The sequence below is a fragment of the Buceros rhinoceros genome, unplaced genomic scaffold, assembly GCF_000710305.1.
Source record: "Buceros rhinoceros silvestris isolate BGI_N320 unplaced genomic scaffold, ASM71030v1 scaffold30318, whole genome shotgun sequence".
NCBI classification, from domain to species: Eukaryota; Metazoa; Chordata; class Aves; order Bucerotiformes; family Bucerotidae; genus Buceros; species Buceros rhinoceros.
In genome coordinates, this window is record NW_010427984.1 from 1 (window position 1) to 14512 (window position 14512).

General features: G+C 41.0%; 1 protein-coding gene across 1 annotated transcript; it reads left to right on the top strand.

Annotated features, from left to right (window-relative positions):
* Positions 1-1553: 1553 nt before the first annotated feature.
* RNF141 (ring finger protein 141) lies at positions 1554-8945 on the top strand. Its single transcript, XM_010142128.1, has 5 exons — positions 1554-1757; positions 3021-3129; positions 4117-4298; positions 6860-6967; positions 8612-8945. Exons 1-5 carry the CDS (start codon positions 1573-1575, stop codon positions 8760-8762), a joined length of 735 nt encoding a protein of 244 aa, XP_010140430.1. The 5' UTR covers positions 1554-1572; the 3' UTR covers positions 8763-8945.
* The last annotated feature ends 5567 nt before the right edge of the window (positions 8946-14512 follow it).

The window sequence follows — 14512 nt, forward strand, 5'->3', positions numbered from 1 at the left end:
CGGGGCTGGCAGGGGAGGAGGCGCCTGGCACAGCTGATGTGCCTGCGTGGGCTTTTCCGCAGTTCTGATCTCGACGAATATGCGAAAGGAAACACTTCTGCAAACGTCTTCGCAGATTTAGTGTTGTCCAGACTTCTCCGTGATCCCGTCTTACTAGATCAGGAGGTTCTCACACGGCATCTGGCGTCCTCAGGAAGGCTGCATTTCAGCTAGAGGGCAGGCACAAAATCTGGAAGATACAGATACAGGGTGGGCTGTGTTGGCAGGGCTAAGGCTGTTGGGAGGTTGTGCTCGAAGGGTATCTTCTGGGGCTGCCCTCACCAAACGTGAATTGCAGAAGACGCGTGTCATTTCGAGGGAGTCGAGTGACTCCAGTGAGAACATACCTGAGAGTTCAAATGGGTCAAAATTCAAATGTTAAATTGGAAGTTTATCCTCTCATCTGAAATACCAGGACTGTTTGTAGAACGCTCAGATAGGAACTCAGAACTTTATGTGTACGGTGTTTTTCTTACACTGTGGCAAGATCCTGACAGCGGTAGACCGTGTTCTTGGTTTGTTTTATGCCCAAATGCAGCTATACTGACCTGCAGGATGAAGTCCTGTTTTTCTGTGACGTCTCTCACAGGTGTAATGCACCTAGTGCCGGATTATTCTGTGTTTAAGTTAAGGCTGATACTCTACAGGTAACTTGCCGCTGCAGACCTCTATCCGCAGAAGTCTTAGAGGGGTGTGGAACTGCTGGTTCGCACCGCAGGTGATGGACTCAGTACAGACACAGTTTCCATGCCTCTGCTATTTCAAGACAAAAAGCAAAGACAAGTTTTGGGAGAATGTGAAATGAGAAGGATCAGGTGGAGGAAATAGGTAAAGACCTAGAATCGGAAGGCTGAGGGAAGATCTTTATGCAGACTTTTGGGGGAAAAGATAGGAGTGTAAAAGAAAAGTGAAACAAGTTGGAGGGGTTTGAGCAAGTCACATCTGTAATACGTCCTAAAGTTGGGTGTTTTGTGCAGACAGGGAGATTTCCAAATCGGTTTATACTGCTGTGGATTCCTTGGCTTACCAGTTTAAGAATGCTGTGAGAGTTCTTTTGATCTGCCAGTGTCAGTGTAAGTCTAATTATTACATTAATTCCTAGTAATGTCTGTGTGTAGATGTACATCAATATGCTTATTGGTAGACACGCTGACCCTAACACACACAGATATTTAGGGAAGACAAAGTTTGTCATAAATTACCAATGTCATCTTAAGATTTTCTTTTGCATTTCATTGGGTGTATTTATATGTGTGTGGTGGAGTGGCTGAAAAATCTGTGTGAAAAAATTATCTCCATTTAATATAAGTGTTGCTGTAAGCAAAATAATAAATTTTTCATAAGTTGTTAATGCCACATTCCAGCCTCTTCTAAGTGTTCTGCGTTGTTCCTCACTGGACTGTTCAAGCTGTGTTACTGTAGAATAATTAGACTGCTTAGAGGGTTACACTAAAAGAAAGTGAGGGAGTAGCTGTTCATAAAGCACACAAATGTAACTCTCTAAAATATTTTTAGCAGAGACTCTACAAGTGAATGAGAACTTCTCTCTACGGAACTGAGGTGAAGAACTTCACCATGGGTCAACAAATTTCAAACCACACACAAACTGTAATTAACAAGTTGCCAGAAAAAGTAGCAAAGCATGCCTCTTTGGTTCAAGAAAGTGGTTTCCTAACGTATGAAGAGTTTCTGGGAAGAGTAGCTGAACTTAATGATGTGTAAGCCTTGCTTTGTTTCCTTCTGTTTTTTTCATGTTTTACGGAGACCCCGTATGCAATATATTCTCCTGTGCGGGCTAAGCCAGAACCGGCCATCTGGTTTTGAAATGATTCCTTCAGTTCTTAAAGTTTCTGGAATGGCTGTAATTGCACTTCAAGGCCAAAGCCATTTCTCCTCCTTAAAATCACTTTTCTCTAGTACTTCTTCCAGCAAGTGTTCCTTCTCTCCTAGACGTTCACAAGAGGCAGACATTCAGCTGTAGCTTTTTGTTAGTATCACATGTGTCCCTTACTCTTCCCTCCTGCACCAGCCAGCGAATGATGCACTGCTGCTTCCTCTCTGCCCATCCCTTTTGGAAGGAAACAGCAGTATGAGTCCCATGAAGACAGTACAGCCGCACTAGGAAGGTAGTACCAGGGGCAAACTGTTTGAGACCACGTCTCCCACCTCTGTGGACCCGAAGTGCTGTTCCTCATTAAAGATGAGGTGTGCCTTACTACCTGAAACCAGTGACCAAGATAATTCCACACGAAAGGCTGCATAAGTAACATTTTTCATAGCCTGCCTTTCGTTTGACAGTAAAAAGAAATGAACAAAAAGGCAGAGTTACCATTTTTACACAGTATTTATGGTATAAAATCATATGACGTGGAAACGTACACGCTGAAATAGGGATTTGTAGTGTGGTACAGTGTAGTGTGATTTACAGTGTGTACTTCAGCTTGTTCTGATTCTTACAGAATAGATCTTTGTGTCTGTGGTCCATTAAAAAAAACCCAAACAACAATCAACCCCCCCAAAACCTCAGGGTCACCTGAAGCTCTCAGATGACTGCTTCATTATTAATATATACTAACAAAAATTCACCTCATCTGCCTGTGCTGGTACTTGCATGCTTTTTTTACATACATGGAAAGGAAATAACCTTTTTAGATTAGACCGCAGGGTTGTATGATGACTGTAATAAGCAATGCAAGTATAGATAAATTAAAACATCTGTGAAGGACACTTGCTTGCTGATGCTGGATCAAAAGACTTCCACATCATTTTCTGCAATTTAAAGTGAAATTGACTGTGTATTTTATGTTTAAAGCCATGCTGAGAAGGCCATTACTCTTTAATTTCATGTCTTTGGGCAATATTGATAAAAGCTCTTTAAGGGTGAAGAGCATATAGGTGAACTAGATCACACCACAGCGGCTGAAGTTGCTCATCCTTGCGTGTCTAGCGCCTGATGTAAAACTGGCGTTTCTTTATTTCAGTACTGCAAAACTGGCTTCTGGGCAAGACAAACATCTGTTATTTGAAGTACAGCCTGGTTCTGACTCGTCTGCTTTCTGGAAGGTGGTTGTTCGGATAATATGTACTAAAGTAAGATTGCTAAAAATTTTAATTCTCTGGGGGTTTTGTGTACAGATTTGAGGACTGTTAATTCTGGTAAAATCCAACACCTGCTACATGTATTTTGCATGTTTATTTTGATACAGATTATGTATTCAAGGATCTATTTGAGATAAATTAAGTCTAAATTCTAAGTTTCTGCAAAAAGCAGGTTAAAAAAAAAGATTTTCATACCTAAGCTTAAAGGAATGGTGTCTTCCAGCAGAGTGCTCGCGGCCTATTCGTTACAGATTGAGATGACTTGTGAGGTCCAGTTATGGTACAACAAACTGGGAACGATATAGTTTGATAGTACTGGAATTTTGTCAGCAGTTCCAAGCGTTATTAGGTGAGCTAGTGTAGCTGTATATATTCTGATGCCTTAGAAAACCAATCTAAAAGTTAAATGTTTAACTTAGTTTGAAGGCCGTGATGGAACTTACTAAGTTTGCTCTTTCAGATAAGGAGATTCTTCTCCCCTGTATCCTATCAAGAAACATCCTTAAATGGTCCTGGATCCACTGAGCAATATTAACATCCAGTTTCAACCAAGCCAGCTCTCACACTGTGTTTGAAACTAACAGTTTGTAATTTTGTGTTTGCTCTTAGTTTTCTTTGAGGCAGCCATCACTGTAGGCTATTTTAAGTTCAAATATGAAATGACTGATGGTTCTGTTCTTTGTTCTAAGTTTAGCCCAGTTTTTTAGGCATTAGGTCCCTATCGCAGCTTAATCCATTTGCATAGTGATGGTAATTGTCTTGCCCTAAAAATGTAGTCCTAACTGCAGTATTCCTCACGATGAAACAGCTGCCTTTGCAGGTCTTAACTCTTACTGAAGCAGACTGCAATTTGCTAACACAATGACAGACCCTTGGAAGGGTGGCTGCTGCCATGAGAACTGCAGTACATTTAAAAAATTATGAGCAATGTCAAGTAAAAATTGGATATGTAATTGTAAACAATTCTTATATCCTAAGATAAATAAAACAAGTGGCATCGTGGAAGCTTCCAGGATCTTGAACTTGTATCAGTTCATTCAACTTTATAAAGACATCACCGGTCAAGCAGCAGGAGTTCTTGCACAGAGTGGCACTTCCGAAGAAGCTACCGAGAGTTTGATGTCTGTGTCATCTTGTCAGGCCAGCTTGTGGATGGGAAGGTATTTTGATATACTTTAGCTTCTGACTATAGCTACAACATAAATATTTTGGAAGTTCTGTGTAATACCCGAGCTACAAACACCAGTGATCAAAAGTGCGTGCTCTTGGTGGGTGCAGCCTTTGTATCAGCCCAGACGTGAATAGCACACCTTCTCTTGTACCAAGAGAGTTGTGGTGTGCTTCGGTGAAACTCCGTTGGTGCTACCCTCCCTTAGCTCCAGAACAAGCCTTTTAATGATCGGTTCGAATGTAAACATGGTATATGTTGAATCTCCTGTATAAGGAAACAGGAGGAAAGGGAATCAGCTGCAGCTACAAATCTAGGGGTTTGGCAGTGTTTGTTGAAACAGATTTTGTTATTGTTCCACTTAAACTTTCTCTTCCTCTTTTACATTTTGGCATGTGAGAGTTCCCATGTGTTGTCACTAGAAACTCATTAGTTATAGTAATAATTTATCTTGTAAGACTGGAAAAATGTGAACTGTCTCACTTGTGTTGACATCCTGCTTTGTTAACCAGAGGAAAGGCAAAAGACTGAGGTCAACACCTGCAATAACTTCAGTTCAAACTGAATGTAACAGCAAGAAGCTTGTCACCCATTCCCTGGAATGGGGAAATGTTGCTACCAGTAATTCCTTAGTTTTAACTTTCTGAATTAGTTCAGAGTGCTAACTCAGTTTTAAATGAGGTAGAGAGAGGTTTTACGAGAAAAAGTAGTGAATGGTACAGTTCTCTATATCCACAGTAAAGAGCTGGTAGCCAAGTATTTAACAAAACAAAGTGGCCAAGCTGGTTAACTGTCTTTGCAGTGTCACACTCTAGCTGTTGGAATGAGAAAGGGGGCAGCTATGTTGTCATTCTACAGGTAGACCCCACTGGTTTTTTCTAAGCCGGTGGATTGCAGAATGTGTTCTTTGAATTTAATTTCCTGTTTCTTTTGTTTGGGAACAATTAATCCTCAATCACTGGCTACTCTGAGTTATTAAAACGCTAGAAATAAGTAGCAAGTTGTGGACATGTTTGGGAAAGCGTATTTTCTTGCTCTTTCTCAAAGATGCGTGGTTATAGCAGAACACAAGTATCTGGAAATGGCCTTTTACTTCAAACAAACCAACCAACCTCAGATCCTCACGCAACACAACTTCATATATTGCTAAAGTCAGTGAGTAGATAAAGGTTTCCTAGGTGAGTTTCTTTCTCAAGTTTCAAACTCTGAGATGGGGGAGATGAGCATCCTTTGTGTTTGTAAGCTCCATCACTTGAGGTAGTATTAGTGACAAATAACAATAACCAAAAAAAAGTATACTTTCCTAATATGCTGGTAATATGCTGGAATTGAGTGACCTTGTCCCTTATCCAAGTTTTTCAAGTCACTAAGGAAAATGCAGGCTGAAGCACCTTCAAGTACTTAACACCGAGGAAATCTTCTGTTTGTTTTTTCATTATATCCTTCCATTTGCCTCAATCCTTCTCAACTTTAGACGTTTCTTCACCTCTGCAAGAGCTAGTCATCGCTGTCCAAAAATAGCAAGTATTATCTGGCTGGCTAATCTGTACAGTTAAAAAATCACTTTGTATTTGACAAACTCCCTAGGTACCTGAGGAAGAGTGGTCTGGTCAGCAGGCATTAGGGTGGACTGTCTCTCCTGAAATGCCATTTTCTCTAGAATGCTACCTCTGTGCCCCAAGTCGCAGAAGGGATTCCCAGATTTCCAGATCAGGATTTTCGGAAAACCTAGAAATTTCGGAACACTTACCTGGCTGTCTTGGAAGTGAGCCACAACTGTAAAATTAGGGAACTTTACATGTCTAGTTAGGTCAGTGAAAGCTGAGGATTCTCTGCACCTTCTCATGTTTGAGAAGTCTCGATAATGCAAGTATCTGAGATACCACAGTTAGGAACTTTAGATACAGATATCTATTATTTGGGGGAAAAATGAAGACAGAAAAATGAAAACGTCTGTCCCAGGGAGTGATCCAATTTTAATATTTTTTAAACTTTTTTATCCCAACAAGAACACCTAGAAGCTTAACTGGAAAAGATGTGGTAACAGCCAATGTGAGAGGAGTCCAGATTTGAAGGGACAATCACGAGGAGTGTATTGCAAGCTAAACCCAGCCTTTTCGATCTAATGAGCAGCTTAGCTCTTGGCATTTTTTGATGGCACAGGAAGTTGGTGAACGTGCATTCCTGTAGTGAGCCGCTTGGTGTGTTTTTAATGTTTTCATCTAGGATATAAGCAATACACAGAAATTTGACAAAGTTCGTAACTCTCACAACAAAAGCACTAATGACACAAAAAATAAATGCATGTTCTTACTTAGTTTAGTTCATTTCCTGCTGTTTGTCAGCAGCTGAAGGCTGTGTCTGCTGGCACAGAGGCTGGGCTGATGAACTCATCTGTTCACAGAATGACCCGTTCCTTGCAGATAAGCACAAGTGTTCCTTTCTCTCCGTCACTGTGATGAAAACTGACTACTACTAGCTAGTGTAGTTACTAGGACATAAATATGAACCTTATTAGTTGTCTGGGAGAAAATACTGTCTTCTCTTCTGCAGGGTTAAACAACTGACAGATGAAGAGGAGTGTTGCATCTGCATGGATGGACGCGTTGATTTAATCTTGCCGTGTGCTCACAGTTTCTGCCAGAAATGCATTGATAAATGGTAATATTATTAAAGGATGGTCTTTATTTTATAGTGCGTTCTGGTTATCTGACAAGTTCCAGTTTGGTCTGACAGATTTCTTAGTTCCCATATAACACAATGACTGAAGATACTTGCAAGGTAACGTGTGTATGATACATAACAAGCTTGAGTAAATTCAGACTGCAGCAGGAGGAAAGAAGGATTTCAGAATTCGTAAATACCTTATGAAGAATTTTGTTTTGGAAAAAGAGATGTGAAAGTGCTCTTCAGCATTTGTTTTGTAATTATCTCTTATTCTTGTAAAATTAAATTGTATTCTTTCTCAGAACCTAGAGAAGATGGGGTATATGCTGATGCTGGCGTGTTATGCTTCTTTATAAGGAGAAAATCAATAGTTTGTAAGACTATGCAAATATGAGGGCAAGTTCGACTGTCTTGTCACTTCCTTGGGAAATAACTTATCAGAGGGATTTTTTTCCCATATATCATGCTTTCTCTTGAAATAAATAGCATACAATTTGCTAATTTATCATACTTCTTAGGAAAAGATTTCTTCTCCATAGCAGCACTTTCGAGTTTACGTATAATGTGTCTTACAGTGTACGTTCAGCCTCATGGTAAACTGAATAGCTTTCCAGCTTCTGGACCTCTCTGATACACCAGTTGCTGGAAAACAGAGAGAAAAATTTCTTTGTGGAGGAGTGTAGCTCTTCCCTGACATTGCAGAAGACCTACAAGGATTAAGCAGATGTTCTGGCAGTCTGGCATTAGCTGTTACAGACATTCTTAGTTAAAGGCTTTTTTTGATTATTTAATGCAAATGTTTTTACAAAGTCATGCAGTTTGTGCATAAGAATTTGTTTTGTGGCTTTTTCAAAGGTATATCAGGGAAGTTACTCTTATAACACCGTGCTCCCACAAGTTAAAAACATAGCAGGTGTCAGAGTATAACTAGTCAACTTTCTTTTCCGGGAAAATACCAGAATATCAGCAATACAAGGCTGAGTTTAGCAGCTGTGGTGGAGAGCGTATTATTATTCTGCTTTGGCTAGTGAATCAGCTGAACTCTTTAAGTTCCAGTTATACTTTTTTTTTTTTTTTGGTATCCAGTTTTTAAGGTTCATCTCTTCTTAACCTAGGCATATAACAGAGGCTCCGAGCTCAGAAGCGTAACTGTTTAAGACCCCTGAGTTAGTAAGTGGAGGGGCATGGGACCCTGCGGGACCAGTTCTAAACTTCAGTAAGCTGCATGACCGAGGAAAAGGGTTCCTTTTTCTTTTTGTATAGGAGGCTTGTGAGGACTGGTTTCTGAAGTTCCTCAGCTAAATATCTAAAGATAGGAAGAACTTAGACTGTGGATTTCCATTTAGACTTCCTGGATGGATAGCTAGATGCATCCTGTTTGACCTGAGCAGACTTGATTACAGCTCCAGATTTGTCACTCAGAGAACGGAGTTACATTCAGAGTTGTCGGCCCATCTTCCTCACAAGAAGTTTTTAAACAAACAAGAAAATATAGCTGGTCTAATCCAGGTAACCTGATCGGTCTTGAAGTTCTCGCTGGGTTGGTTGGGGTTTTGTTGCTTGGGGGCTCTCTTGGCTTTTTTTGGCCGGGAAGAGACCCATCAGTGAAAAATGCACGTTTTTCTGGCTTCCTAACAGGAGTGATCGTCACAGAAGCTGTCCTGTCTGCCGTCGGCAAGTGACTGGGGCAAGTGATTCTTGGGTGGTCTCAGATGCACCTACAGAAGATGATATCGCTACTTACATACTTAACATGGTAGATGAGGTGGGCCAGCCTCACAGACCCTGACAGTGGCCAACAAGCTGATGACAGCAGAAGCACTTGAAGCTTTTTTTTTTCACAAACGTCTGTTTTTACACGTCGTTGCTGTTCTTCCACAGTCTTCTACTTCTCTTGGCGGCTGCTGTGAATCTACACTGCTCTTTTAAAACGGAGGGTACATGAACCAGTGTGTGTGTGTGCAGTCTTAACTACTAATCTGTACTTTTAGTAAACTCTGATCATTAAGGAAGTTTATTTTAACAACACCTTTTGATATTAACTGACGGTTTGACTACTAGATGAAGCAGTTTACAGCAGCACAACTACAACTGCTAACAGCTGTTTGAATATCTGTCACAGTGTAACGCTGCAGATGAACCATGTCAGATGGCTTGACCTCCCAGTCCTTATCCTTAAAAGCTCTCCCTTGTAGTTCTGTGACAGGAGTGGATAAAGATGATGAGTTAGCACTAGTGACTATTAACCTGAAATTTTACTGCTGAAACTTGAAGATGTCCCACTGCTTGTTCTTCAGTTATAGCTGCTTGTAGTGTTTACAGATACTGATTTCAATTTGATCTGTTAGGAGTTGTAGTATGATTGTAAATCTCTTTTGGAGAGCGTAGGCCGCTCTGTAAATGCACTTGTGCCCTTCCCTTTATTCTTCTAACAAGATTATCTCTTAGAATTTTTTTTTAAGTATGATACTTAGCATAGTCTTATTAGCTTGGAAACGTTAAACAATCCTAAAAAAAGTTAACTCAGTTTCTTTGTAGTTTTTTGATCAAGAATAGTCAAAATTGTTTTTAAACATCAGGCATATCTGTAGAGAATGACTTCATCTGAATTAGCAGCTGAGGTGTAGTTCAGTCTGATGCTGTGGTTTTATCTGCTTCCCATGAGTTTTTGAAGTGATGAAATCAGACTTCTGAAGTATGGTAAGAGTTAGAAGGTGATCATCTAAGGAAGGGTGCTGGGCTTTCTATCTACAAGTGCAATAGACTCTCAGGTAGCAGAGAGCAACTTCTACTGTCATCATGTTGCTTGCAGTAAGATGTGGATGTGACAACTTGGGAAAAGGGGTATCACAACCGGAGAGCAACAGTCTATTTCTGTGTCTAACAATAAAATCTTTAAAGAGCTGAGTTTAGACAGCCTGAAATAAATAGCTAGTGTTCAGGAAACCCATCTTAAGCCTCCTTTGCATAAATAGTGGAAAACAACTGCTATTGTAGAAAATTAATGATTTTTTAATATATATATGTAGTAACAAATACTACTTCTTGAAGTTGAGTGAGAAATACTCAAGTGTAGCATTTTAGAGAATATCAGCATAAATCTTGCTTACCATAAGACTGCATGTTTTATTACTATACTTGGTAAAATTTTATGATGGCGTAAGGCCAAGGGCTTTCATCATTGAGAGGTTCTGAACTAAAAGGCGTGTGCACATGTAGATATGGACATTTGGATTATTTTTCTTAATTTGCTACAAAATAATTACGTTGGGAACCAGATCTTGGGAATTTTTTCTATTATACTTCTATTTGTTAAGCAACGTGTGTAGCATATGCACCCATCTGAGCTTGGCTTATGGCACAGTTGTCAAATTTATCATGGACATTAAGAAAGATAAGGAACGTAGTCTCCTCGTGTATCACCTGAAAGCCAGTGTGGTTGACTGTGTAAATCTGTATTTATCTACTGAAAAATCCATTTATGAATATACATAGCTTGGAACTAATTTCCCCCCTTTGATAATCCTTTAATATCCACGAGATGGTCTTCAGCAAACGTACGGACTGTTTGGTTGTGTGAAGACAGTTATTGTTTGGGCTGAAAATTGTTAGCGGTCAGGGATCTTCCACTAAATTATTTGCAGATATTCCTAATCACACATGAGTTTGGTTTCTTTTTGCTTTCTGAGCTTGCGTTAGTCTGTGTTCAGAACTTTAACCTTTCAATTTTTTTAACTTTTTGTATCACTGGAAAAGAAAGAGCATCTAAATTAAAGCTTCAAGCTAACTTTATTTTTCAGATATTTCAAGAATTATACTTCTGAACTGAGATTTTTTTAAGTTGACTTTCTGCTGAGAATTTACATGAACTTCTTACAATGTAATTTTTTAATGATGCAAACAGGTTGATAATTGCAGAATAGTGACACTTGCAATGACAATATAAACTCATGCAAAAATTACTAAAATAGTGGAAAGGTAAACTTTGTACAGCTCTTTTTAATTAAGTTGCTGTAATTCACACTGCTGTGACGTAGGTACTGTAACGTGTGCCTTGTAAAATAAATGTACTGTATGTCATATGGGACAGGAGGTCCATTAACACTGAAAAACTAGTAATTTGGTACTGGTTGGTATTGCCTCACCTGAAGTGAAGTGCTACCTTCAGCAAACAGTTCTGGAAAAGGAATCCTAGTGGCAGGGACGTGGCGGTGGGTTCCAGAAGCTCGACTTTGAACATGTGAGTTACTACAAACAGCTGTTGGTTGGGGGCATTAAAACAAACTAAACTTTCTTTTCTTCCAGGTTTAATGTGAAACTGTAATTTAAACATTATAGATTTGTATTAATAGTTAAGGACATTCCAGTATATTAAACTTTGTGTATGAATTGTGCAATAAAGTTACTTCGGAAGAAATGTCCAAGTTCTTTTAACCTTAAGGAATCTCTTGGCTTTAATACCACAAAAGTCTGAAAACTGAGTTTTAATCTAAATAGAATTCCCTGGTACAGATGGTGTGGTTCAGAGTATGCCCTTGGGAGCTTTGAAGTGATCTTAGCGAGGTAGCCTGGATGCAGGGCTGCCGAAGAGACTCTGCTTCTCGTTTGTCAAAACAAACCTGCTGGAACATCCTGCAGTGACGGGAAAATAAACAACTCTGCTTCTCAGGAGGACAGTACTGAGGAGCAGTGTCCTTGGGGGAAAGGCTTTGCGGGGTTAGGTGAGGTTTTGGGGTTTTTACTTTATCCCCACGTTACACCATTGCGGTTTTGATAGTATTTTAAAGCTTAAGAATGTTAAGGTTTGGAGTATTCTTTCTTCTCAGATTTCCCCTGTTTTTTAGTAAGAATTGAGGCATACAATTAAGGTCACTGTTTCCTCCGTCTAGTTACCTGGCTTAGCTGTTTGGATCTTTCAAAGCCAAGTGAGAAATGGGAGAGGAATTCATTAACAGATCAGGAAATGAAAATTGGAAGGTTGACAGACCAGTTGACAGACGCTCCAGGAGGCAGGTGCACTTGAGGAATTAGCAAATGTTTGTATTTACTAGGTTTCAAGTTTAGACACCGTATTAATGTAATGTGCATGTTTCTTTCTTAGCAGGAAATGACGTACCTATATCCCTTACCTTTCAAGAGAATTCTGCATGTCATTGTAAAGGTTTTCTAATCCACACTCGTTGCCGGCCTGGAAGCGCAGCAACCAGCTCCATCTCTGTACTGTGGGTTTGAGCTGAACTGTTGAAGTCCACGCCTGCGTAGCTCTGTGTACGAAATGGATCATTTTTAGAAGGAACATCTAAGCTATAGTTCTCTGTGCTCTGTGTCCCACTAAAGCCTGGAACAGCAGCCTCCCTGGGGAGCCTTAACAGTGCTTGAAATAAGTGGGGGCTCTGTTAACCTGTCTGGCCTTAGTTCTTGACACTGCATGCACGTAACTTTGGCATTAACGCGTGCTGTGTTGTGGCAGTAATTATACTGTGACTAATACGGCCTCCTGGCTTGTACCGGCACTGGTGTGGCCAACAGGAGCAGGGCAGCGATTGTCCCCCTGTATTCGGCGCTGGTGAGACACACCTTGAACACTGTGTCCAGTTTTGGGCCCCTCACTTCAGGAAGGATGTTGAGGTGCTGGAGCGGGTTCAGAGAAGAGCAACGAAGCTAGTGAAGGGTTTGGAGAACTTGTCCTATGAGGAGCAGCTGAAGGAGCTGGGACTGTTCAGTCTGGAGAAGAGGAGGCTCGGGGGGAACCTTATTGCTCTCTACAATTACCTGAAAGGAAGTTGTAGGGAGGTGGGGGTTGATCTCTTCTCCCATATTAAGAACAACAGGATGAGGGGGAATGGCCTCAAGTTGCTCCAGGGAAGGTTTAGGTTAGATATCAGGAAAAATTTCTTTACAGAGAGGGAACAGGCTGCCCAGGGAGGTGGTGGAGTCCCCATCCCTGGAGGTGTTTAAAAACCGTGTGGATGTGGTGCTGTGGGACATGGTGTAGGGACCCTGGCAGTGCAGGGGGAACCGCTGGACTCGATGATCTTTAAGGTCTCTCCCAACCAGATGATTCTATGATTCTAAATACTACAGCAGCAAATTATTTTCTTTGTTTCCCTGTTGTTAAAGCATTCTTGAAGGTAACTTACCGTAAGGTTTTATCCTCACCTTTTTTAAATAGGTGAATGGAATTCTGCTTTATTACGTCTTAAAAAGTAGTAATTTCAAAAATGAATTAATTACCGTTTCTTCAGATGTTTGGTTCTGAGGCCTGCACTTTATCATACAGCAACATACTCTGAAGATCAAACCTTCTTTTCTTGTTGCTTTGTGTAGCTGAAATTAACCGGAATGGGAGCGTGTTCCTCTCCAGTAACCACAGGGTACAGTCACCAGGTACCTGTTTGGCCAAGAACTGCCCATCTTCCAGGGTATGTTACGTCTGTGGGGGATCTGACAACACATTCTGTGTTTGTATCCGAGCTGTCAAGATGTTAATTAGCAGATGATCAATCACCTCACTAACCTAACTATTGAGATTAAAATATTAAACACTGGGCATGGGTTTTGTAGGCCTGAAATTAAAAAAAAACTATCATTTCATGAACTTGGGTGGAATTTTGCCCAATGTGAGTCTCGTGGAATGCAGAATATATCCAACAGGTAAGTAAACGAGCAGTTGTCTTTGGTTCGATGAGCTATTTAAAAGTACAAGGTGTTTTTATAAATTAACTTTATCAGAAACATGATCTTGAGGAATTTGACTGTATGCGGAACAAGTTAGGGGGTTGATACAACTGTCTGTGCTTCCATGCTAATGTGGGTCCAGCCCACTTAGACCTTCCAAAAAACATTTCTTCTGTGAGATGGTACCTATTAGTCTTGGTTTAATGAGTAACGAATTAGCGTTGTTACTGCCTGTCCTGGGACCGAACCGTCGGCCCGCCATGCCCTGCACTGGGAGTCAGCCAGGGCAGCTGCCCCGAGCTGGCTACTGGTGTACCCCAGACTGCAGCTCTTCTTGGACATCATGCACAAAGGGGGCAGTTCGCTGAGAACAGGACGGCCTCCTGCTCGGGCTCCTCCTGACACTGCTCCTGCTCCTGCTCCTGAGGGCTGCTTTCCTGTTTATTGTGACCACCGTGCATCTGCTGGGCCGAGTGTAACTTGGTGTGCTTTGCATTTGTATTAATGTCGGTTTGGCTAGTTCATTAAATCCGTTTCCCTTTCAGCCCATGGGTCTCCTTTTCCCAGTCTCCCTCCTTGGCTGGGGAGGGGTCATGGGGTGATGGAGCGATTGCTGGAGTTTAGCCCCAGATACGGGCTACCTGAGACGGCGTCCGTCTATGGTGTGTGCTGTCTCTGTGCTGCTCCACATCACTGCTCTTTAATGCTCTGGGAGACACGGAGAGAATTACACGTTCCTCAGTTACAGGTGAATCCATACTCTTGCGCTTCACGGGTGCTGCCTGTGTACAGAAATGAAGGGTTTGTGTACAGAAAGAGACGCACATTTTAATTTTCATCTAAAAATCTTTATTATGGTTC